This window comes from Nyctibius grandis, chromosome 15 (assembly GCF_013368605.1).
Source record: "Nyctibius grandis isolate bNycGra1 chromosome 15, bNycGra1.pri, whole genome shotgun sequence".
Lineage (NCBI taxonomy): Eukaryota > Metazoa > Chordata > Aves > Nyctibiiformes > Nyctibiidae > Nyctibius > Nyctibius grandis.
This window is the reverse complement of record NC_090672.1, coordinates 2,898,602-2,925,136: the sequence shown is the minus strand read 5'-3', so window position 1 is coordinate 2,925,136 and position 26,535 is coordinate 2,898,602. Positions and strand designations below refer to the sequence as shown.

General features: G+C 49.3%; 1 protein-coding gene across 1 annotated transcript in view; it reads right to left on the bottom strand.

The window, feature by feature from the left end:
* Positions 1-1,004: 1,004 nt before the first annotated feature.
* Positions 1,005-26,535, bottom strand: part of TEKT3 (tektin 3) — a 38,483-nt gene continuing 12,952 nt past the window's right edge. Inside the window, 10 exon segments of the mRNA XM_068413550.1 lie at positions 1,005-1,435; positions 2,343-2,460; positions 2,462-2,512; positions 4,343-4,464; positions 4,710-4,789; positions 4,893-4,908; positions 6,626-6,709; positions 7,259-7,443; positions 7,446-7,643; positions 7,646-7,864. Of these exon segments, the coding sequence (XP_068269651.1) occupies positions 1,154-1,435; positions 2,343-2,460; positions 2,462-2,512; positions 4,343-4,464; positions 4,710-4,789; positions 4,893-4,908; positions 6,626-6,709; positions 7,259-7,443; positions 7,446-7,643; positions 7,646-7,835 (1,326 nt within the window). The 5' untranslated portion in view covers positions 7,836-7,864 and the 3' untranslated portion in view covers positions 1,005-1,153.

Sequence of the window (26,535 nt, the reverse complement as noted above, 5' to 3'; positions counted from 1 at the left end):
ACCTCGGCGCAGGTTACAGCTCTCGGGGGCTGCCCCTGGGAGAGCGGAGACCCAGGGAGGGCAAGCGGGCTGGTCTGAATGTGTGAGACGGAGTCATCTGGGGATGCGAGACAAGAAAAGATGCTCTCAGCTCCCGAGAGCCCCCACGCTGGGCCAGGAGGTCCATGCCCTGGATTCCCAAAGGAGGAGAAGGGACTTGAGCTCCTTTGGGATTCTTGGTGTCTATAAGCTTTAGGCTGAGCTCAACTCTGCTTAGGTTAAAAGCTTCAAGAGTATCTAAGTGACATGTGAGTCTAAAGAGATAATTTACAAAGTGACTTTCACACTGAACCTCAGATTGATTAAAGAATTATCCCTCTGAAAATTCAAAATACTCGGTAAGACAAGTCTGATTTACAGCAAGAGAACAGGCACCACGGCGGTCAGGGTGGCTGTCTTAATGACCGATGCGTTTCTTTATCTTTAAAGTGCTTTGGTGCTTCTACCAACAAACTTCATGCAAGAGGTTAAATTAGGAACCAATCCATACTCACTAAAATTAAAACCATAGCATTTTCTTCAATTAGCTACTTGAAAGTACTTCCTTGTTTTAAGACCCCAGCACTGATATTTTAGATGACATTTAAAATTTTTCCAAAGCAAGAAAACTATCATTAGAAATCAGCTTAAAATGCAAGTTTTTCTATTTAGGAACAGAACGTACTGCAACGCTTTACAGGGTAGTTTGTGTCTCTTCTGCTGCACCATTAAAAATACATTATGGATGTTACAGTTAATTATTCTGACAACTAGCTTTACTTCCCCTTGTGCTTTTTCCACATCAGACAGACCCAAAAGGAAGAAGACACGACAGTTTTTCTCCTAAAATCACAGACTGAAAGGGTAGGAATGAATCCCCGTGGGTGGATTTACTCTTAAGTCGCATACGGGATCATTTTCAGCTACTTTCTGGCACACCGTGAAAGAACAGTGGAAAGAGAAAAACCAAAGGAAAACAAAAATCCTGGTAGACCATGCAACACACAAAGTGATCATTTAATTTCTACTCAGGGCTTTCATCAGGAAGTGGTAGTCTCATCATGTATTTTCAAAGCATCTTAGCAAAACTGGGAATACCTCCCACAACAGATACCTGAGTTCAGCTGAGCCCAGCCTAAACACAACCCACCAGCCGTGCAGTGCTGGGGAAGGTCTTCCGCATCCCCATGCACTTCTCCTGGGCGATGAAGAGTGAGTTGGCTTTGATGGCCAGGTCATGCTCCAAAACCGACTTGGCATGAACCAACATTTGCAGCATGTCCTCGGCATCTCTCAGACGCTGATGAAGGCTCTGGATCGTCTCATTGATTTCATGGACCTCGTTGACGAGGCTGGAAAACAGCAAGAAACCCCTGTGAACAGTCCCATCATGGGGGTGGTTTCTAGCACGCAGCATCTGGTGTGAAAAAGAAACACCTGCATAAATGAAAAAATACATTCTCAAGCGACCACATCATTTCCCTTTTCTCCTGTCCACCTGCAGAAAAGAACAAGTTCAATAAGCAGACCCTGGGCTCAGACCACTGTCACTCTGCCACATATTGAGGCACAGATCCAGCAGCCATTTCTCTTCAGGGTAAAGCCTCTCTTTGCTGTTGCTGTCACATCAGAGGAGGTTGTGGAGCAGTGATGGATCTGTTGAATTACCAGCTTCCCAAAATTACTGCTTGCAGGAACTGATCATCCATCAATAGCAACTAACAGAGGGAAGGTTTTTAGTGGATCCTCATTTAAGGACGTGGCATCAGCCCACAACACTGCAAGCCCAGTCTCTGCTCAGTTAATCAATACTGTGTTGAGCACTTCTCAGGAAGCTTTCCGTGAGACCCACCGGTCCGAGGCAGGTGCACATCACTGGTCTCCACTTGGCAGCGGACACACACGGATACCCATGCAGCAAACACAGAGACTGAGACTGAAAGCATGTCCTTGGAGGAGAAGCGAGCTTGTGAGCCCCCCGGCAGGCACCCCAGCAGAGTCCCAGCAAAGACTTTCTGCAGGGCAGCCAGCGCTTCTGAAGTAACTACCAGGAGAGGCAACCAGCATTGGCATTTTCTGCTGGAAATCCCTGTGCTGCCAGGGGACCAGCTAGGATGTGCTAGCAAAATACAGTATCCCTTGAGATTAAGTTAGCGCCAACTCATCCTGCTCCAAGAAGAAAGTCCCCAATACTTTGAGTTTCAGACAGAAAATGATACTATAACCAGCTTCTTGCGGTGACCATTCCTCTTCTTGGGCCAGGTCTGCGTGGACACCACCAGGTTTGGTGGTGTCCCACCAAAAGGGAGGGGGGTTCAGGCTACCTTGGCCAGGTGGGTCGGAATCTTGCTCTTGGCATCAGCTGTCTTGGCGATGCGGTTGGTGAAGGCAACATTCACCCCGTTGAACTGTCGCCATGTCTCGTTGGCCATGCCCACCAGAACGGAGGATGTTGTCGTCCGTGAACTTGGCCCATGACTCCGGCACCAAGATCCTGCAGGGGTGAGAGACCCCCGGCAAGCCCGTGCTGCTGAAGCTGGATGTGGGCAGGCATGGACCCTGCCAGGGAGCAGCGTGGGTTAAATGTAGATTAAATCTACGCTATTAATTTGACCATATGAAAGTGAAACATCTGGACACCATTTGTTCAATAACGCTTATCAAATAGTGACATGTTCATGAAGACAACTGTGATACTTATGAAAGCTCAGACAAACAAAAAATTTCCCCAGAAAAAAAGAGAGATTTTAATCAGACCTCATATTTACATGGTCGAGGCATTTAAGTGCCAAGCGCTTCGCAGCCTCCCGACAACACGCAGACTGCAGTCAATTCATTTTGCTCGTAACTTATTTCAGTTTCAGAGTCAACTGAACAAGCATTAGATAATATTCGATTCCCTGTCTGTGCATTCAGGATGAAGTTCACGCCTGTGCAGTAGTCCAGAACAAGGTCAACAAAAGCCTTAAATACCACATAAGCTCCATTTAAAACATGCTGATCCTGGGCACATTTTACCCCCACTCCGAATTTTAGCGTCAATCCTTTGCAATTCATTTGCCTGTCTAAATGTGTCTGAGCTCTACTGTGAATAATTATTCAAACATTAGAAAAATTGAATCAATCTACCCCCACATAAACTGCATGTGTCTGTGTGAGCGGCAGGTTTATTCACAGAATCAACCAGGTTGGAAGAGACCTCAGGGATCATTGAGTCCAACCGTTGCCCTGACACCACCATGGCAACTAGACCATGGCACTAAGTGCCATGTCCAGTCTTTTCTTAAACACATCCAGAGATGGTGACTCCACCACCTCCCTGGGCAGCCCCTTCCAATGGCTAATGACCCTTGCTGAGAAGAAATGCTTCCTAATGTCCAACCTGAACCTCCCCTGGCGAAGCTTGAGGCTGTGTCCTCTTGTCCTACCGCTAGTTGCCTGGGAGAAGAGGCCGACTCCCACTTCACTACAACCTCCCTTCAGGTAGTTGTAGACTGCACTAAGGTCCCCTCTGAGCCTCCTCTTCTCCAGGCTAAACACCCCCAGCTCCCTCAGCCGTTCCTCATAGGTCAGACCCTCCAGACCCTTCACCAGCTTGGTCGCCCTCCTCTGGACTCGCTCCAACACCTCAACATCTCTCTTGAAGTGCGGGGCCCAGAACTGGACACAGGATTCAAGATGCGGCCCCACCAGTGCTGAGTACAGAGGGACGATCACTCCCCTACACTGGCTGGCTACATTCCCTCAGCCCTTTGCCACTTAGGGCATATCTCTGCGAGCGTTGGGTTAGGTCACCATGCATTTACTGCAGAGCCAAAGCCAAATTCCTGGCACTCAAACGCAGCTGAACTCCGTGTCCCAGAACCACGCTCTCTATTTCTTTATCCTCTGTGTCATTTTGGCTCCCTGCCAGCCCTCTCCACGCAGGGGTGAACACCCCAGACTTTACGCCAACGAAGAGCACTCAGGCAAGCACTGACGTGTCTTTGAAAATACTCATAAACTTAATGAGCTGTGCAGAGGTGCTGAACTGAATTCATTTTCAGGCTGATCTCTGAAACCGTATATCATGTTTAATTAAGTGGGACTCACGTTCGCCCTCGGGATGTTCAGCACCCAGCTGAAAGCAGAGGGTTGTGCTCCCTTTATGGTGAGCAGAGAGAAATGGCCCCTTCAAGGTGGGTGTCTCCAGGTGGGATGGATGTGCCATGGAGGGACAGAAGCCTTTACAGTGAGCCGGGGACAACCAGCTCCCCTGCCAGGGAGAGGCACCGTGCATCCCGGGGATGGCCCGATGCCCACGGGCTGCCCGGCATGCACTCACGTGGCATTGACCTGCTCCACCCCTTGGTAGGAGCTGACGCCGTCGATGTTCCTCATGTGCTGACACTTGTCATCAATGCAGTGGGCCACCTGCTTGTTGGTCAGGTCCCTCTCCAGCTCGTGCTATTGGACCACCCACACACAAGCAACAGCCATCACTGGGGATGTACTGGGGTGGAACGGCTTCCTCCTCATCCTGCTTCCCCACAGCTCCCAGCTGGGCAGCTACGTGCTCCCACAAGCATCACTGCCCCCTTCCCACAGAGCCTGCACGGGTTTTACGCCTGCGGGGTGAGGGTAGAGGTGGGGGTCTGCTGGGGGTTCACATCACAACTGCAAATGCACATCAGCCCTACACATGAGATAACGAGCTGCTCCTTACGTGAGCTGGGCTTTGTCTTATCCAGGTACCACCGCATCCTCTCCCGGCAGGATCTGATGACATCGACTGCCAGGGCAAAGGCAAAGCATGACCCCATCAGTGCCCACATTCAGTTGACCTAGTCACACTCGTCCCCTTGGACCTCTCCAACCCTGCACACAGCAAGAACCTGCCTGCTTGTCTTTCTGCCCAGAGCAAACAGGCAGGGAGTGGAGAAAGTGCCCCCCAACCCCAGCACACTCGCTCGTGCAGCTGAGCCTGTGCACAGCGACTGGGAGGGGACAGGAGGGTGCTGCAGCCACAGCCATGGCCTTTGAACTCACTTTCAGGGTGAGCTGATAAGTATTTGTTCATCTTGACATCAGTGTCAAGTGCTGGCTAGTGCCACTGCATGGACAGGGACAGATCCTGACCTGGTATGAACAGGCATAGTGGTTCCCTGGACCAGCAGCACTACACACCCCCATCCCCAAACCAGCATCTGCCCTTTCTGCTCCCAAAATGTCCTTCTCCCCAGGAGAAATCCCATCCATGCGCGACAAGAGGAGATGGACTGTACTTTGGTGTAAATCCCCAGCCATTTCTAAGAAACATTCAGCTCCGCTGGAGGAAGGCACGTGTTGCTTTCAGCTCTCTTGACTTCAGCACAAATCTATCGCACTCGTGAAGCCCCAGCTACTGGAGGCAGGTGATTAGCGCTCCCAAACCAGTAATTTTTAACCCCTCCTCTCTGCAGGACCGAACTGAAAAGCACGGCCTAAATATGCCCTTAACACTTAAAATCCAAAATGCCATTATGGAGATACCAGCCCTGATTATTTTCCTAAAATCTCACAACCTTTAAACTAATCTTGTAATTTTTTAGGGCCTAATATAGTTGGGAAAACCAGACAAGCTGTCTAGGCTGACCTAGGAATCCCTGGGTCAGTCGTGTCACCCGTCGCTGGGGGCTGAGTAGCTGCAGTGCTTGTTGCCAAGGTCTGGGTAACTGCAGCGAGTATCGCCTGGAGTGATCGCAGCACCCAGCGCAGAAATGTGGTTAGCCACTGGGGTAGCCATGGTGCCCACCATAGGGCTGGCAGGGTCTGAGTATGCACGGTGCTGTCGTGGGGCCAGGCAGCTGCTCCAAAAACCAGACAAGCTGTTGGGCACACGCTGCCTTCTCCATATCTGCATGTGATATATTTGTTGCTGTTTAACATCTTTGTCGGCGACATGGACAGTGGGATTGAGCGTGCCCTCAGCAAGCTCACTGATGATGCCAAGCTGTGTGGTGCAGTCGACATGCTGGAGGGAAGGGATGCCATCCAGAGGGACCTGGACAGGCTGGAGAGTTTAGATATTAGATATCAGGAAGAAATTCTTTCCTGTGAGAGTGGTGAGACACTGGCCCAGGTTGCCCAGAGAAGCTGTGGCTGCCCCCTCCCTGGCAGTGTTCAAGGCCAGGTTGGATGGGGCTTGGAGCAACCTGGTCTGGTGGAAGGTGTCCCTGCCCATGGCAGGGAGTTGGAACTAGATGGTCTTTAAGGTTCCTTCCAACCCAAACCATTCTACAGTTCTATATATATATAGATACATGTATGTGATATAGATACAGGGCTCTGAAAGGCAGGACAGTCTCTCAAACTGCTTGAAGAGGGACAGAACATCCTGATATGTTACACAAACACACAGCTGATTTTCAGCTGTTCCTTCCTCTGTAAGGGCGAGTCTTACCCACACTGTGTGGACGTGCTGCTGCATGGGGGAACTCTGTCCCCTGGCCCAACAGGTTTTGGGGGTTTGAAGAGTTTAGCACCTCACCAGCACTAAGGAGCCAGTTAGGGAACAAGGCTGCAAACCCAGTTTAGGGCAATTTAGGTAAAAATAGCTTTAACACATGATCTGAGTTGCCAAAGTTACTGTGAAGAGCTGTTTTTCTACATCATCATGAACTAGGTCTATGCCCATCCTCTCCTCCCTGTGAAGCAAGCACTCCTGAGTGACCTTGCTGGGGACATGCCATCACTGCAGGGGCAGGGCTCCCTATAGCAACAGTCCTCATTCTCAAATAATATAAGAAAAGAAATTATAGGTGGGCACAGAGATGGCAGCAGGGGAAAAAAGTGCCCAGGGCAGCTGGTTTAGCTGACAACAAGCAGCGGAGCTGCAACATCAGCATTAAATCAACATGAGGGAGCACATGTATCCCTGGTGCAACCACAGCTGAATGCAGGGACCTGTGTCAGCCTTGATGTTGACCTCACCACAGCCTCATAGTAAGACATGGGCTTTTGTCTCCCAAACTAGGATTTTGGATATACCACTTACAAAAATATTTGGTTAAGCAAATACTGTTCTGATGTGCTCAGCATGTGCCGATAGGGGATGCAGCAGATGGCAAGGGATTTGTTTATTACTAACTTAACTAATGGTCTCTTAATAAAAACTTTCTAGACGTTATGGAGCTGCAATAAAACTTAATTAGACGTTTGAATGGCTGCAGATGTTTCAGCAGTAGGCTACAGCTTGCAGCCCACTGGACACGGTGCTTACCTGCAGAGGGGCCTCCATCTCAGCCAACGCTCTCTCCAGTCGTTTCTTCATGTCTGAGAGTGCGTTGGTCTCCCCAGTCATCTCATCCAGCTCACGGCAGAGCTCCAATTTCCAAAATTTAACATCATTGACATGTTCTCCCAGGTTTTTGATGTTTTCTACTTGGGTTTTCTTTGTCTGCTGCTATTATCCTGAACCATGCGGGAGGTATCGACTCTCAGATGCTCCGCATTGTGCTGGGAAGACTCTGACTCTTTGTAGCTGGTCAGGATGAACGTGTACCAGCCATCAGGGGTGTACTGGGTGAAGAGGACTGTTCTGTTGGAAACAAAAGGAAGCATCTTGCTGGGGGTTAATCCCTGAGAGCTTTTGGAAAAGGGAGTCAAGTTGGGTTGATGGCAGCTGTTTTATAGCAGGCGTTGGGCATCCAGGGGAGGCTGAAGATCTGAGGCAAGGGGTAGTAAGGAAAATGGTTCTTATAGCTTGAAGCCGTGGTGCTGATGGCAGGCAGAAACTCGGTAGATGTTGATCTTGGATGGGTGTACGTTGCTGTTAAGGGAGAGCCAACCAGCTCCATTCTTGAACGCTGCTCTTCAGGTACGTGTCCTGCACAAAGGAGACAGAAGAAGACAATCCACTCAGTAAGCTCCTGCACTTGCACTACTTCTTACAGCAACACATGCAACTTATAATACAAACAGCGATGCACGCAGCACCCACACATCGCCTGGACAGGCCTAAAACTCTTGAAAGCAAATCCCTTCTGACAGCATCCCAAGCATTTGTATGTATAAGGATTTGACTTTGTTGTTAGTATCTAGCGTCAGGTCTTGAAATGCAGAGAGAAACAAATCATGGCTGCTGAGGAGAATGACAGATTATGCCTTCATTTTCCTTAAATCTGTCAATCCTGTGGAACTGTAGTTGCCGATTCTCTGCTGTTCATTTGTTTCTTTTGGCTGGCGTATCTGCTGATCTTAGAGTACTCCAGATGTAATTTTCTCTTTAAAAGTTCCATTACCAGCCCCGATAGCTCTGGACACACAGCTGCTACCAACCCAGCGGAATTTGTGGGCGAGGGACTCCATCTTCATCACCTCTACCTTCACTTGCATTAAATTCTCGAATGAGGAGTCTGCCGGTGAGCTGAGCTTTGCAGGGCTCTATCCAAATTTGAACCCCCCCACACCTATTTCAGCCTCAAAAGAACAGCCATCTCTTGACTTTCAAAGGAAGAAAAATGTCTATGGCTCACCCCACGTAAAATAAATGCGCTTGGAAAGGAGATATCCCACAAAGTCTTTTCAGAGCGGTTTGTAAACGCCAGCCTCTCAGCAACCCTAGGAGGAATGGCCACACAAGAAGGTTTTGCTGCCCATAACTGCGTATGGCATCGTGGGTGCTATTGCTCTTCTCAGACTGCGATTATCAGTCAAACTGTTACCAGAAATATAATGCAGAGGGGCACCAAATGTACCTAACACACCTAATCTGAGACAAACACTCAGGAGGGGATGTTGTGCTTGATATGAAGATCTTGTAAGGTTACAAGTGTCAGAATAAGTCCCTATGGATGTTGTAGCTGGGTGCTGTGTTGCAGGGACGTGTCCTTCCCCAACATCGTCCCGTTCCCACTGCTCCCAGCCTGGCTCAGAGCCCCAGTGAAAGATTAGGACACCAGTACGCTACAACAAGATCCCTGAATGGGAGTGGCGTTTGACACGAAGCATGTGCTAAATTCCATTTGTTACAGCATGAAATCAACTTTATACCTTTAAAAATGGGATGTTTGCACAAAATAAATTTGCTTCTATTCTAAAACAAAGCATCCACATGAGCAACCACATGACTAGAGGTTTAATTGCCCCTCCTGAGTTACCCTGATCAATTTGCATGTGTAGGTGAAGTGAGAGAGGCCGGCTTATTTTTAAAACCAGAAAACCCTTGGGAAAGAGAGTTTCTTACATTTTAGTCACCTCTGCAACGAGGAACGCCTCTCTCCGCACAAGGGCAGGACCAAGGAGTCATGGTTTGCTATTGGAAAGCTTGAAAGGCGATGGATGGGAGGCACAGAGACAGGCAGGCTCTGCTTACTGTACGCCAGTGGTAACCCTCTAATGCCAGATGCTCACAGACCATTACAGAATCACAGAATCAGTCAGGTTGGAAGAGCCCTCTGGGATCATCGAGTCCAACCGTTGCCCTGACACCACCATGGCAACTAGACCATGGCACTAAGTGCCATGTCCAGTCTTTTCTTAAACCCCTCCAGAGATGGTGACTCCACCACCTCCCTGGGCAGCCCCTTCCAATGGCTAATGACCCTTTCTGAGAAGAAATTGACTCTCCTGGAGCCGTGCCTGTTCACACCAGGCGATGAGCAGAAAACACAACTCATTAAACTGCACGTTTTCTGACCTCTAGCTATGGGGACAGGGGACCTTTTTGTGTCACCTGTGCCTGTAATGGTTTGATGCATTCAGATGAACCGTGTCTCAAAATGCAGCTATTAAATAAACAAACGGTGAATGCAGGAGAATAACAGGTCCTTTAGCTAAAGCAAATCGGAGAAAAATAGGGATGAGTCAGAGAGGAAAAGTGCACAGCCTGCAGCTGGGAAATCATTGAACTTTGAGGACTGTATTTTCAAGCCTTGCCCAATTTTGGCCATGCTGGCACAGGCTGCCCCAGTACCTGACTCGAGAGCAGCATAGCTGCGGGCACCGAGTCTCACCCCAGGATCCAGCCTGGCCAAAGAGTCTGTGGGACAGGCAGCGGGAAAATCACACCCTCAAATTTAGCAAAAAACCTTTTTGCAAACACGACCCTCTGAGCCAGTTTGGCAGAAGTGAGGATGAAATGTCTGTGCTCAGGTCCAACAAAAACCACTGTGTGTGCCGGTTCCCACAAACCAGTCCCTTCAGCCCTTTTGTTCCTGCTGGGGATAAACAGCTGCGCTTTCCCTAGCTCTGTGCCACTTATTTATACCTGAGAAACAGCATTCAGAGGGTGGGAGATGGCTTCCCTGGCTCCCACCCCTGCGAATAAATTATTCCCTTTCAGACACTGACAGAGACACATTTAAGGGAGGAAAAAAACCTCAGGGCTGGACCGGCGTTACATTTCCCTGCATTTCCAGCTGAAATAAACACCCTGCATCCCCCTCGGGAAAAGCCATCCCAGGGTGACACTTTCTGCCACCCCTGCACGCGGACACACGACAGGAGCCCCCAACCACCTAGTTTGGGTTCATTTGGATGATATAAGAGATATTGGGGGGGATTAGGAGAAATACCTGCTTTTTTAGTCCTCCCCTCCCAGCTAAAGTACATACTCACCCTTGGCTGCCTGGGTGTGGGGTGCGCTCGGGGGATTTGGGGGAGTCTGGGGGAGCTGCTACTCATTGTTGTGCTGTCAGGCTCGGTGGCAGCACCGCCAGGCACCGGTGCCAGTGCCGTCAGTGACACAGGACCAGGGGAGCATTGCCAAGGGTGCAGGGCACTCAGGGTTCTGCCCAAGCAACTCCCCACAGCTGTTATGGCAACCTGATGCGACCTTCGGGCAACCCAGTGCTCTCCATGGGCAACCCAGTGACACCCCTGGGCAAGAAAATACCCATACATGGAAGAAAAAAACCTTCACATGGCTTCCTAGTTCCTGCCCTGGACAACCTACTGCCCTCTCTGGGCAACTTTGTGCAACCCCTGGGCAACCAGGTGCAGCTGTTGGGCAACTGTTGAGTGCCTGGACAACGCTCTTAGTCATATGATTTAGTTTTAGGTAGTCCTGCAAGGAGCAGGGAGTTGGACTCAATGATCCTTATGGGTTCCTTCCAACTTGAGATATTCTATGATCCTATGAACTCGGTGCCCTCGGTGGGCAACCTGGTGCCCTTGGTGGGCAACCCAGTGCCACCCCTGGACAACTCGGTGCAGACTCTGTGTAACCTAGTGCCTTTGCTGGGCAACTTGATCCTGTCCCCGAACAACCCCTGGTGCCCTTGATGGGCAACCCATTACAGCCCTTGGGCATACTAGTGCCACCCCTGGGCAACCAAGTGCTACCCATGGGCAAACCAGTGTCCTCACTGTGCAACCCAGTGCCAGCACTGGTGCTGCTGGGTCAGCCCGTGGCAGAGGCCTGGCTGGGGTGCGTGGGTGCACCAGGGTGGGGGTGCTGGCACCCCAGGTGAGGAGATGCACAGTGTCCCCAGGAGCCCCACCACGGCACAGCCTCACGCGGCACGAGGACGTCGTGCAGCCATCACCCAGTGACAGCGGGAACGTCTCCTGGGAGAGGGCCCTTCCCCAGATATCACAGGCTTTAAACTGAGAAAAGGCGTGAGAACAGGCCTTAAACTGAACCAGGAGGTGCCGGTGGTTATCACAGACACTCTGGCTAACCCAAAGAGGTTTTTCTCCAACTTTTGAAAATGCCCATCAGGTCTACTCCGAGGACCTCTGTGTCCCACTTTATCCAAAAGAAACATGTTCCTTTGCTCCATTTTACCGCTTTAGATTCACTGTGAGCTATGTGCATGGCTCATCAAATACTCAGGCTGATACATCTGTCTTCTCACAGCCTTGTTCAGCTCCCTCTCATTTTCCCACCTATCGCAGCTACAGACTGAGACTCTACCAAAATGTTTTACAGCTTCTCGTGAGTGCACCCTGCCCCACCGCTCCTCCTTTCTGGGCACACACACACAGAGCTGGCCTCCATGAGAAAGCCGTGCTTCTGCTGCCAAAGATCTGACATAAAAAATAACTCAAACTGTTTCATGTATACAAAGCTTAGCACACTTTGATTTCTCTTTAAACACACGTCTTGCTTTAGCCGGGTGTCCAGTTCTGGGCCCCGCACTTCAAGAAAGATGTTGAGGTGTTGGAGCGAGTCCAGAGGAGGGCGACCAAGCTGGGGAAGGGTCTGGAGGGTCTGACCTATGAGGAACGGCTGAGGGAGCTGGGGGTGTTTAGCCTGGAGAAGAGGAGGCTCAGAGGCGACCTTAGTGCAGTCTACAACTACCTGAAGGGAGGTTGTAGCGCAGTGGGAGTCGGCCTCTTCTCCCGGGCAACTAGCGATAGGACAAGAGGCCACAGCCTCAAGCTTCGCCAGGGGAGGTTCAGGTTGGACATTAGGAAGCATTTCTTCTCAGCAAGGGTCATTAGCCATTGGAAGGGGCTGCCCAGGGAGGTGGTGGAGTCACCATCTCTGGAGGTGTTTAAGACAAGACTGGACATGGCACTTAGTGCCATGGTCTAGTTGCCATGGTGGTGTCAGGGCAATGGTTGGGCTCGATGATCCCAGAGGTCTCTTCCAACCTGATTGATTCTGTGATTCTGGGTGAAGAACCAACTTAATCAAACTGAAATAAAAAGTTCAGCACACAAGTTGTTTTTCTATAGCTAAACCAGATAAAATAATTGCAATTAAAGCAAGCCAACCTCTGCCCCTCGGCAGGACATGCACGCACTCTCGGACCAGCCCTGCTCTCTGGTCCTTGCAATGCTCCCAGCCTCCATCTACGCCAGCTCTCACTCCCTGCCCGGAGCTAATTTTGTTCAGATGAATCACTGCACAACGAGGAACACCACTAATTGTTATAGTCAACCACATGGTTTTTGAAGTATTTGCTAAATTAAGCAATAATAATTAGATAATATTGTAAATGGCCCACGGGTGCTCTGCAAAGCACACAGAGCAGGGCTGTCTGGGGAAGCACCCACAAGCACCACGACGCAGAGGGACAGCAGGGAACATCCAAATGGATGAAGCTTTGGTCCCACCATAGCGTCTGGAGTGGCTTTTCAAGCGAAGGGCTAATGACGCACCTAAAAGCTACAAAGGCGAGGAGAATTGGCACAGGTGAAACACTCACATTCACAAGCTAAGTGACCCTCAAGCAAGAAGTTACCAACTGCACACAGTAAGTAGTCACCAAACCCCTCGTGCTCTGGGTACCACACCGAGTTAAGTAGACTATTCACATCACCTCCATTTATTCAAGTAATTAAACCGGGTTCCTTAATCATGACTACAACTGCAACAGCAGCAAATTCACTAAAATTACAACACTACCACTCCCAGTTCTGGTGGGGCACGTCCAGTTTTGATGGACACGTGAGAACAGAGTTTGTCCCAAAGCCTCAACCATTTTAGCTCAGAACCAAAAAAGAAAAACAAGGGTGAAAATGCAAGGCTGACGTTAGGCAGGGGTGCCAATTTTCAGCACGTCAGTCCAGGTTTGCCTATTTGACTAAACTGGAATTTCAAGGGATACATTTAGATACCCAAGTACAAAATCTACTGCCAAAAACTGTCAATCTTTCTGTTGCAGCTCTACATTCTCGCTGTCTATTAATACAGCATGACGCTGGATCATAAGCTGCCCTTCTGAAAATACCCAGATCCGGATCTTTTATAGCATCCGTCATGTGTCTACATGAACCCATAACACTTCCCAGTTGCAGTTTTACGCCACTTTTGAATATTCCTCTCTCTCCCATATAAACACTGTACCTGCCTCAAAGGGCACAATTGTCTATTCAATAGCAGAATAATTTTCAAAAGTCACATTAATTCATGGAAGATTAAAAAAAAAAAAGTTAAACTGTGTGTGGTGCATCCTGTACTGTCACGCTGAAGGACAAGGATGCTCACAGGCAGCACATGCTCCCATCTGGCCCAGGGCTACTTTAGGGGCTCAAACAGGCTTCAAGATTTTATCTATTTATGAAACCAAGGCTGGCTCTTAGGGACGAGCTGCACATGCAGCTGCAGCCGCTGGCACGGTCCTGCAGCAGGCTCCATCTGGTCGGGAAACCCACGAGACTTTCCTGGGTTTTACTGGGTTTCCCGTGTTCTGGTGGAAATTATGAGTTGACCATAAAACACAGAGGGCCAAGGACTCTCGAGGTGAGGCCTGGGCTGCTTTGCTCTCCACACATGGCCAGTGGAAAAAGATGGTTATGGCCATCACTGAGCCCCCTGCTGCCACACCAGAGGCTGGGACTGGCAGAAGGAGGGCTGGGAGGTCAGACACCGTACCTGGAGGAGAGGGAGAGGAGGCTGAGCAGGTTGGCAAGGAGAAAGAGCCAGCTTTGGACGTGGGCAGCCACCAGAGATCATCTGGGGCTCTTACTTCCTCTGCCAACAGCCCCTCAAAGAGCTTGTGTCCTTTTTCCATGGTTGGAGAAGCTCACGTGTTTGTGCCAGCTCCTCCACAGCCCCATGCAGTGCCTGGAAGTGCCACCATCCTTCTGGCTGGACTTCTTAGAAAACCCAGTACCCTGATCTGCTGGCAGGCACCTCTCTGTGCTCTGCAGGCAGACAGCTGAGCCCCAGCAGGGCAAATATCCATGGATAAATAAGGGGCAATGCCAAATTCAAATCTGTGGTTAATTCCAACTCATTTGGGTCACTTCCTTGGTATCCTTAAATGGCTATAAAAATGCAGTCCATCAACAGGTTGCCCCAGCAGAACCTGACTCCTCTCCCTTGCTCTGATTTAAGGTAAGATGACCTCTGCGATGTCCATGAGCCTGTACTGGAGTAAATACAGTGTCAGGCAGGGAAGAATCAGCCCACAGTTAATGCTGCAACGCAGCCGGGACCGTCCGCACGTGTTGGCAAAGGCTTGAGGAACCACCTCGCATTGTCAGCACATCAGTATGTGCAGCCCTGTCCTGCGCTCAGCTCTGACACAGCAGCTGTTCACAGAAAAACTGTTAAAAATATGTGTTGTGAAACCTTTCCTTTCTCTGAGGTGGAGGCGTGCTGTATGTATCCTGTTGCCCTGAAAGAGGCATGAGCAACAGCCCAAATATTCTGCACAAACCAGTGACAGCCACCTAAGTCAGTCATTCCTTATGTATGTGTTTCATTGTCATTTTTTCTAACGTTCTTGAGGGGGTCAGTGATTGTCTTCCCGGAACCTGCGTTTTCTGCTGAAGTTCACATCTCCTTTTCCACCCTGACTTTTCTATCAGTTAACACAAGGGATACATTTGGGCCAACTGCAAGTGGACAAGGGCAGGCTGCAGCAAGGGGAGGCAAAGCAAGACCTCTGCCCTGTCCTGCCAACCACCCCCTCGTTTCCCTGGTCCAAAGGCAGGGGTGGCCATTCCCATCCTTCTCGTACCCTTGTCCTGACAGGGTGATCCCTCAGAGCTGAGGGATCAGCTCTCGTCTACATGAAGACATTTCACCAAATTTATCAAAGGCACTAGGAAAATGATGGAATTAAACCAGCGAGACCTGATGTGTGGAGATGCAAATGCCATTTTACGCTGACGTACCTCTGTCCTCACACGAAATTGCCCTGGAGCTCAGGATGCTCAGGAGCTACACGTGACATGCAGTGGGAGCCCACCTGCCCCAGTTTGGCCTGTAAGGGACATGCTGAACAGGAGTCACCTCACCTAAGTTTGGACATTGCATCCTAAATAATTTTCTTTTACAGTCAGTAGGAAGAAACAGGCCTCTCCAGAGGCCGCTATCTGCGTTATCTTAGACGCTTTTTTTAGGATTAGGCAAGTGGTGCAAGGGAAGGTGCATTTCTCCTGTGTCCATGAAGAGATGCACAAAGCAACAGCCAGACTCGGATGTCTAACTGACCCAGGGCAGATGAACCCAGACTCTCTTGAAAACACACTTAGTCCTTCAGCAAAACCAGACCTACTGAAAATCTAACCTCAGGGTTTTGGTTTCCAAAGATATCAAGCACGGAAAATTGCCTCCAGGCTTAGGTGATCTTCACCTCTGAACATGAGGCTCTTAACGAAGCGAGAAACCAATAAAGAGATCAGAAAGAGGATTGGTAGATGAATTATTCAGTCTAACCATAGTAGCGTTTGATTGAGCTTTCCAAACAATAAATGTGGCATGAATAAATCATTACAAATCCCTCCTTGAGCTCTCGTGATGAGTCACAACCACCAAACCACAGATGCTCAGGGCAGGCTGTGCTGCACATCCACAAGGTTAAGACACAGATAACTCACGTAATCACAGCAATCGTGATCTCAGAAAATGTAATAATTTACTGGTGATGTTCTCAGCAGTGCCTAAGGAACTAACAGAAATAAAAAACAGCGATTCTGGGAACAGCGCCCCTGTAGCTGCTTCAATACACCGCGGGCTTGGGTGGGATTTGGGTTTTGCTCTCTGGATTGGCCTTGCTGCAAAATCCAAGGTGTGATTTAAATTGCATCCAACAAGCAAAGGGTTGCCCACACCGGTGCAAAACTGTTACAAAATTCAATCAACGGCACAAGCAAATAAGCATACAAGCAAGGAGACAGCCCTAGGCACACTCGCTGATCCACAGTCATATAAAAAGTCTAGACATCGGCATGAGGAAAGATGAACACATGCCCAGAGCACAGGATGCAGAGCATCCCACCACGTCTCTGGCTCCCTGGGACCTGCCAGGAGCCTGATGAGAGTTTTGTTCTTCCAACCAAGTTCACACAAGGTCACATTTTGGAGTCACCCTTGGCACACAGAAAAGGCCTTATGGAACCGTCCCCAGCTTGTTTTCCATTGTACATCCTATTTTGATGTGTAGCCCTTGATTTACCAAAGGCACAACCTTCCCACCGCGCCAGGGGCTGACTCCAAGGAGGAGGCCAGGCAAAATCTGCTCAGAACCGTCGGTGCTGAGGTTCGGTAACTGATGGAGGGGGGAAAAAGGGAAATGAAGCCAGTTTCTTTATATTCTCCTTGAAATATCCCACCCGTGAAAGCATTTAACCATGTGCTGTTTATTAACATCACGACCAGCCCCATTATTTCTGTGCGATTTAAACACAAACTTAAAATTGAGCCCCGGCATCTGAGAGCGGCTGAGTAGAAATAGATGGCTCGCGTGATTGATGCTTCGCACATGCTTTTGTGCTTAGCTGGAGTGAGTTATTGGTGGCCTCTCCACGCTCGTATACACTCTTCATTTCTGGGCCAGATGTGAAAGCAATTAGCACAACGGGAAGACTATCTTTAAGTCTGTGGGGCTTTTTATAGGTTAGTGTTTATTTTTGGACCTACTTTCTTGAGGTGAATTTGGCAGGCCGCTCAAGGACTGGTTTATGTCATGACTGGCCATTGTTTAAAGTTCTTTATTGCTTTGGCAAAGGCTTGGATTGGAAAGGGGAGGGGAGAGTTATTGTATTTTTTTTTCCCCTCTGTCATCGTATTCAGGCTACTATTTCACAGACAGCAAAAGGATCACAAAGTCTGCAGAGCTGATAGGAATGAGCTCAGCTTCTGCCTCCTCAGGAAATAGCAAGGGCTGAACGCCGTCCTGTTGTGGAAGTGCCCAGAAAGCTCGTCTGGAAAAGAAACAGCCTTGATGGAAATTGCTCTTAAAAAGAAAGAAAGGAAAAAAAAAAATCTCTCCTCACTTTCCAGCTCCCCTTGCAGCCCTGCCAGGGTGATCTTTCCATGGTCATATAAATACTCTTCCCCATGGCAGTAAACTTTGGCGAAGGAGGGATGCGCCTCCACACTGTCCCATGGCACGAGCCCTCGCTTGCCCCTTTGCTGCCGCTCAGGACACGACCGGAGAGGAGCCTTTGCTCCCCACTCACCTTGTGCCGGGTGGAAAATCCCTGGTTCCAGGGCTGTAGGGCTTGCCCACATGGTAAAATAATACCAAATAATCCCAACAGACCAGCTACCCCCTGAGACTGCTGGAGCTCCAGAAGAGAAAGGTCCATGTAGCAACAGGGAAAAAAATACTCTTGATAAAGAAGGTGAGACGTGGGTGTGCGGTGACCTGACTCCCCCCAGGCCAGGTGCAGAAGTTGGCCAGCGCTCGCGCCATCCTTTCTCCCATGCCCTCTCCCTCATTGGGCTTAGGATACAACCAGCTATTCAGGTTTAAATAGGCAGATGAGGAAAAGCAGAGGGGACACTGCTCTGCTCCATCCCCATACATCTGCAGCAATAATTCCACATTTTAGTGTCACTTATTATTCAGGATCGCTCAAGGGATTGTCTAACTCCAGATGAAATTTCCTTCTGTCAGATTTAGCCACTGAGAGCTCTGATAAGCATACAGTGCACACATTTAAGAGCCATTTCGATACGTGATATGAAAAACTCCAACTACATTTAGTTGCTGGATAAGGACAACAAAGCAGCCTACCTCACCTGGCCAAATATTAGGCTGGAATTGGAGCCTGAATCTGAACCATCTTTACCTTTCAGAAAATTTGGCTTTCTTACCACATTGGTGACTGGCCCTTATAGCTATCCCAGCCCAAGGCAGGATGCCGGAGGTGGATCTGCCAGCAAAGTATGGGATGAATTTGGATCCACTCCCAGCTGCAGCCGGTGACGCTCAGGGCCCTCGGTGGTTTAGGTCAGCATCGCTCTCTGGTTTCCATACATCAGCAGCCGCTGGGGGTTGAGGATTACGGAGGGTGTTTACCACTTCAAAACAAAGGGAAACCATTGCCATGTAAAGCTGACAAATAACCAAGCTGCCATCAGATCAGATCCCATAAAATACTTGATATCACTTGGTAGATTTTTTTTTTTGCTAGAAAGAGCAGATTTTTAGCAAATCAGCAAATTTCCTAATAAAACTCCCTTTTTTCCTACCCCTGCGAGTGTCTTTCGTTGTGCATCTGCCCCACCTTTGACAAGCCAGCAAGAGGAGCATTTCTCTTCTGCCATGCCCTGCTGCAGACCTTCAGAACTATCATTAAGATTTCATTACGTAAATATTTTGCCTGATACTTTATCTCATATTACATGTCATTTTTATCCTTGGAACACTGTGGTCTGCTTAGCCAGATGGAGTACGCGGGGCCTGCTAAGGAAAAAGGAAAAGCAGGGTTGAATCGATGGGTTTCTTCCCCTGCAAGTGACAAATATGGTCAAGCAGTTTAAGCAAAAGGTGTTTTCTGATTGTATCCTGAGCAGCCTTCAAAAAAAGGTTAATTCTGGCATGTTTTGGAGAGATAAATGTTGCTCAGACTAATAGGTAAGAGGATGAAAGCCATTGAGGTCTCTGCACACTGAACCCTCAAAGGTTTGCTCCAAAAGGCACCTACAGGCCATTTTGGTTTGGGGTTTGAGTCAACAGCTGGCATTTTCACCTGCATCCCCGAAAGGGATGTGCCAGAGTCTCAGTTTTCTTCTAAATCCCATGGCTTCCCCCTGAATCTTGCCTTACACAGTTATAATACAAGGCACAAATGCTTTGCATCAGTCCTGGGACACGGAGGTGGATGAAGAACAGCCAGGGAGCGAGCAGCCTCCGCAGAGATGCAGCCCACGTGCTTAAACACAGGTACCACCTGTGGTACCCGAGGACAGGACTCCTTATTGCCACAAATTCCCCAAAGCCACCTCTCCATCGGTCTGTGGGTGCACAGCTGCATTTCTTCTGCTGCAGCTGCAGGGAGCTCTGCAAAACCCATCCCCAGGGGTTTGCCCTGGGGTAAATTCCTTTGGACAGCTGGCTGGTGCATGCAAAGATCTACAGTGATCCCAAAGGTCCTTCCTCCAGGTACCTCCCCAAGGCAGATGGGGGAAGATGTGCCAGGTATCTGCACACCACGGAGGAATCATGAGGGTATCCTCATGGAGACAGGCTCCAATTCTGGTGCTGGAGCCTCCGCGATGTACCTGCTGCACAGGTCCTTTGGTCCTTGCTGCTCAACAGAGATTTGCAAGCTGGGACTTGTACCCTACCCAACACAGACTGGCTGTGTAGTAGACATCACCCATTCTGTACTTCAACCATTTTTTTTTTTTCCTAACCGGTATTAAAAAACTGCACATAAATGCTTTCTGCCTGATACCACGCAGCACTTAGAGGTACAAGTCTCTCCAAGTAGCAAGACACTAATAACTGATGTTAACAAGAGCATCTTTACTGATTTGCACCCACTCCACAACAGCTTTTCCTGTGGCCCGAGAGCCAGGCTGGGCTTTCCTAGTGTCACCAAGAGTCCTCGGAGAGAAAGAGTTGGTCAGAGATGTCCTGCACCCAGAAACTCATCACACAAATGAACCAGAGGGTGGGCAGGAGGGACCTTGCTGCTGGTGAGCCCGAGCCAGAACAGGATCTACCTTTGCCCGTCAGCTATATGAAGCAAAACAAACCACCCTGATTTCACCTTAGAACAATGAAAATAGATAAAACCAGATAAAGATAATGAAGCAAATAATAACCAGAAGAGATTTGTGATAAATCATGAAAGCCAGAAAAGTACACCAGGAAATTTGCATTTTCCCACCCTTTGCTGAGAAACCATTTCGTGATGTGCTCACCCTGACCGCCTGCAATCACCAACAGCTATAGAAGCCGGAGCACCTATAGAGACCAGTAACACTTGAGAAACCAGTAACAAAACTCAGGGCTTTCAGTGGGGCCGCTGCTTGTCTGAGCACAGCGAGACCCGTGGGAGGTTTCTCAGCGATGCCGGTTCGGCAGCAACGTCTGCTGGGGCTGGAGCTCCGGGCAGCGACACCTTAAAAAGAGACTCCCTGGCTAGAGCGAAAAAAGTTTATCCTGAGCCAAGTAGCTATAAAAACCCAGCGCAGGAGTGCGGGGCCACGTGCTTCATTGTGGAGAAGCCCTTCACATCCACTTTCAGGGACAAAATATAAGGAAGAGAGGCGCAAATCCTGGGAAATAATTAATTTATCTGTTGCTTTGCAGGCTACAGCTCTGCCTGCAGAGAGGCTTGTGTGAGGCTGGAGACCATGAGCACGGCGTTATCCCACCTGGGGGGCAAGGAGGGATGTTTTTCAGGAGAGCAGAGAGATTCCTGAGTACAACAGAGGCATCGGTGAATAAAACCTGGGCTCAGAGAAGGGGAAAAATAAATGGTGGGTGGCTTGGTGACAGCGAGAGCTGGGCATACATGCCGTGGCTGCTCCACTGCCCTTTGGCTCTGCTCCCTCTGACTGCATGCACTGGCCCTGGGTTTTTTATTTTATCTTCTGGATGATCCACAAGGGAGACGTATGGAGGTAAAACTGACTGATCTCCTGGAGATGATTCAAAAAAAACAGAAAAGAAAGGGGAAAAAAAAATCAAAGGAGAGAACCTGGCACTTTCATGTCCTTCTTTTCCCAAACAAACTTCGGCAGCCAGGTCTGAAAACAAGGGCAGGAGCATCGTGTGGGTCAAAAACCTTCGGCTGCTTCAAGGATAGTCCATGTTCCTTTGGCACAGCAAACCCCGGCTCGCGTCACCCTCACCACCGGCACCCCGAACAAAGATGCCCCAAAGGGCCATTCCTGTCACTAAAACAAGACCTTTGCACCCCTGTGGACCCAGGACCCACCGGTGAGGGTGGACCTCCTCCGCTGACGGGCACGCAGCATGGTCTCATGGAGGCGTGTTTGAAGCCATACCTCAGCAGAAGTGTTTTGTCCTCTTATCTCTGCGGAGGGTTTATTCCTCGGCGTGTGTGAGCAGCAGGAAGGAGGCAGCTCGGGCTGCACCAGCTCTTTCCACAGCAGAAATTTTGGCAGGAGCTCAGCTCCTTGGCTTGATTTTTCACAAACAAGTGCCGAAGGGTTTCAGGTTTGCAGCCTGGTGGAGCTCACATTTTTCCACCTTATTATTTTTCCCTCTTTCCGGAGCGTGCGATTGAGCTCCTGGGGCTTTTCAGGGGTTTGTGCAAGCTATCTTTCAGATTTGGGTTTTTGTGGTTTCGTTACACCCACCTTGAGTTTTATTTGAGAAGGGCCCAAAATACAAAGTGAGTAATTGGCCAAACCCAGAGGGTTTTGCCTGGTTTTAGGCCAACATTTTTTCAACCCACCTGAATACATAAATCATCTCAGTTGTAAAGCTGGGCTATAAAAGCAGAGGCCGTTCATTCACTTTCTTATACATTTAGTACCATCACGGCAGAGAGTGATTCTGCCCCAAAATCACCTGTTTCTGTCCACTGAGTGCCAAGGGGGTCTGCACAACCAGCTCCTACTGAGACACCTGCCCTGTAGACATGAACTAGGACAAATGACACCCTCCACCAGGCACACGGCAGCCCCCAAAATGTTGTTTTTAAATTAAAGATGCAATTCTGTAAAGTCATTAGCATGATATTTAAGGTCTGACACATACTTATGAAAAATTTGGGATTATGCTGTTTACTGTTGAGTATCACCTGAGTCCGGTTATTGACTTCTGGGGAAAAGCTCAATCCAAATGCAACATCAATGTCGCACAGAGAAAAGCTTCAAACACCACTCCGGGAGGAACATACCAGGAACAGGTACAGTATATAGGAACTGAGAAGGTGCAGCTTACACCTCCAGGAGATGTTAAGCTCTCAGCACCTGAGGGTGTTTCTAACTTGTGAGATTTAAATTCCGTTGCCAGCATTGAAAGAAAGGAAATGAGGGTGGAAGGACCTGCCTGTGCTGTCAGTTTTTATTGACTTCCATGAAAATTAATATTTTTCTTAAAGCCACAATTCCTGGGGTTGTAAGGCTATATGAGAAACTCATCGCTTGCTCTGAGATTCCTCTCTAAACCTCATATTTGCATAGAAAATGTGACCCCAAAAAGGGACTATTAAAGCCAAAACTGTTCAAATGATGCAGTCCTATATTTTCTAGGGAAAAAGGGGTGGGACCACAGATTCCATCCATCCAATCTCTTGTTGAACTTCATGGGACCCTGGCGTACTCCAGCATTGCACTTTTCAAACTGAAAGGGACGGGAACAAGAGTCCTCCCTACCCCAGACACATACAGCCGCCCACAAAAGCCTTCCACCTTGGTAGCACCTGATCAGAGGATAACTCACAGTGGAAGAGACTTCAGTAGGTCACGCCGCCCAACCTCATTTTTCCCGTCAGACGCCTTCGCTTCTCTCTGTCAGGACACACCGAGCAAGTCTGGGGCATCCTCTCCTCGCTCCTGGAGCGTGCACCCTCCCCGGCCATGCGATGGGCTCAGACGGCAGCGGGGTGGAGGACACCAACGCACGTCCACAGCAGGGCGGCCGGCAGGTCTCTGAGGAACGGCTCAATCAACCCAAGGAGCCAGTGAGCCGCTCTGGTCCCCAGTCCAAGGGGTTGTCGGCAGCTCCGAGCCACCCCAATGGGGTTGGGTGCTCCAGGGGCGATCACCCGCGGTCAGAGTTGAATCCCATCACTTCGCAGTTACAGCCTGGCTATTTAGGGAATGCACTTCTTGTTTCCCCCGACCCTTTTTCCTCCTGACGGCATCCTGCCCCGCGATGAGGAAGGGCTATTCTTAGAGACATCTATTTTGGGTTGGAATGCTGGAATTAAGATCCTTCCTTCCTTTAAAGAAAACACGCCAAATGATATTTAGAAAGCTTCACCCCAGTTTGAAGGCTATATTCTGGTTGCTGACCGAAGCAGATTTATTTGTTAGCTTAACATCTACCAGGGGCTGTGATGTGCCTGGCCCCGCTGCTCCAGCACCAGGACCACCCAACCACCCTGCTGAGACTCTGGGAACTCGGGTGATGTTTCCTTTAATGTGCCGAGTAGTTGCCACAAGGTTTATTCATTCGCTGTTTCTTGGCAATGCCTTGTATTGGCTTCAACTAGATTTAGTAAAATATTTTCCATCAAAACCTTTTTTGACAGAAAATGGCTTTTAGACACGGTGGAAACTTTTGTGGAGAAGAAAAAATAAAATTAAACCTGTTCAGCTGATGTTGGAGACCTTTATTAGAAACCCAAAGTTGTTTTCTTCCTTGAAACACTTTTGGGAAGGTACTGCTGATCCAAAAGATGCTATTTTTTTCAAGGTGAATACCAGTTTGTCGTGGAATTATCAGAAAAGTTCTCATGCAATTATCACTCCTGGACCAGGAATCGCTTGCGAGTGGGTGAATCTGATAGCAGCAGCTCTCAGGCAGAGCTGGCAGCAGACCCTGGGGACATCTCTTGGCTTTACGGCAGTGGTTGCTGCCCCAGCACGGTCCCCTGGCCCCTGCAGAGATCAGGCAGGAGGCTGGAGGAAAGAGTCCCACCGACTGCTTTTGCCTCCAGGCTGGACCACGCTGTCCCATGCTCAGGCACCGAAGCCTCCAGGCTCTCCTACCCCATCCTTGGGCAATAAGGCAACTCTGTTCCTGCTACATAACAACGCTCAAAGCTTAAACCGAGGATGAAATGCACATTTCCTCCTTAATGCAGGTTTCCCCCAGGGCTACAGGTTGCCACAGGGCTGCACGGTAGATGTTCAAAGGTATCTCAAATGCCAAAATAAATGTGGCTTTTCACAGGTAACAATGCAGTAAGATTTCTGGAAAGCTGTATAAAATAATAAGTATTCACCTCGCCTTTCAAGTCTATTATTCCCAAGGACCTGGAAAGGTCACTGGTTTTATACAGCAGCTGAGATGCTGGTGTAGCCACAGGACTCCAAGATCTGGGAGCCTGAAAGGAACAAACCCAAACATCTCGGTGCTCACCATAAAATCAAATTAGCTGGTAGCGAAACCTTCCTTTGAAACGGCTAGATGAAATTACATGGCAGAAACTCGGAGGGACCAAGTTTAGGACCAAGGAAGCAGCCCTGTTTGCACAGGGGCTGATCAAACTGCCACGTTTCCTCTGCAGAAGCCTCCTCTGGTCCCTGCGCAGCTGGCTCGGCACCGACCCCCTATCATGGCAGCTGGGGCTTGCCTGGCCCTGCACAGTACCAGGGGGTGCCTGAGCTCTCACTTCTACCCTCCTCCATGTTTTCCCTTTCCAACAGCAATGCCAAGGCAGCAGTTTTTCTGGAAAGCTTGGAAATAAATCCTTGCCATCTTTCTCACCAGGTGCTGGAGAGACCCAGTGCAGGACAAGTACGGTGAGGCTGTGGGTGCCTCCTGCACGCTCCTCATCACTGGAGAACGTTCAACCAAGGTGAGTAACCACCATGCACACCTTCCCTGTGGGTCCCCCGTCCAAACCAGCACGGACTGCTGCCACCTCACTACAAGAAAGACATCAAGGTGCTGGAGTGAGTCCAGAGAAGGGCAACGAAGCTGGTGAAGGGTCTGGAGCACAAGTGTGATGAGAAGCGGCTGAGGGACCTGGGGGGTTTAGTCTGGAGAACAGGAGGCTGAGGGGAGACCTTCTCGCTCTCTACAACTGCCTGAAAGGAGGGTGTAGCGAGGTGGGGAGTTGGTCTCTTCTCCCAGGTAACAAGCGATGGGACGAGAGGAAACTGCCTTAAGTTGCCCCAGGGGAGGTTTAGATTGGAGATCAGGGAAAATTTCTTCCCCAAAAGTATTGTCAAGCATTGGAACGGGCTGCCCAGGGCAGTGGTGGAGTCCCCATCCCTGGGGGGATTTAAAAGCCATGTAGATGTGGTGCTGAGGGACATGGGTTAGTGGTGGGCTTGGCAGTGCTGGGTTAACAGTTGGACTCGATGATCTTAAAGGCCCTTTCCAACCAAAATGATTCTACAATCCTACCTCACTCACACGCACACACACTCTAGCAGGATTTCAGTATTTTGCTAAACAAAGCAAACCAAAGCTGATTCTGGCTTCTGGCAGCAGCAGCCCCGTTATTGCTTTAGCAGCCACAGGCTGAACCTTTGCAATGCAGAGCCAAGAGCCACGACGAGCTGTTGGGCTCTTCAGCCCACATCAGGGTTTTGTAGCATTCAAACTGGGTCTCTGGGGACACACATGGAGCTACGGCGTCCGCCAGCCCCGCGGGGTCTGAGACACCCACCACCCCCAGACCACGGCCGTCCGTCGGAGGAGCCTGTCCATCCCCAGGCACTGCGAGCCGGGCACCCTCCTGTGCTCCGCGTCCCCAGCCAGCCTGGGGATGCGACAGGACTCTAACACAGCGGTGTTATCCCAGGTTTCCTCTAAGTTATCTCCTATAATATCTGACTCCAATGAATAATTAACGCAGACGACATCCTGAGCAGAGCTGGCTGGGAGCTGCAATTTCCATTACTTGGGAAATCCTGACATTAAGGCAGAGATTGATTCTGATTCTGCATCAAAAGCTAGAATTCTTGTGTTTGCCAAGAAACAGTATTTCCTCCCAGCAATCAATTTAGGGCCATTACAGTGTTTCACTTCAGTGACTCTTTTCATTATTCCTCTCGTTCCTACGCATTCCTTACATTATGCACTGCATGTGCGTGGAATTATACAATCTATAAAGACAATATAATATTAAAATGTATGGCCTACATTACATGAAATTGATTTAAAGTGACAGAACAGAAACATTCTGCTTCTGCTGGAGTTTTGATACTGTCCAAACAAAATATTTCAACTTCTTTTTCTGCTGCTGGAAAATGTTGTT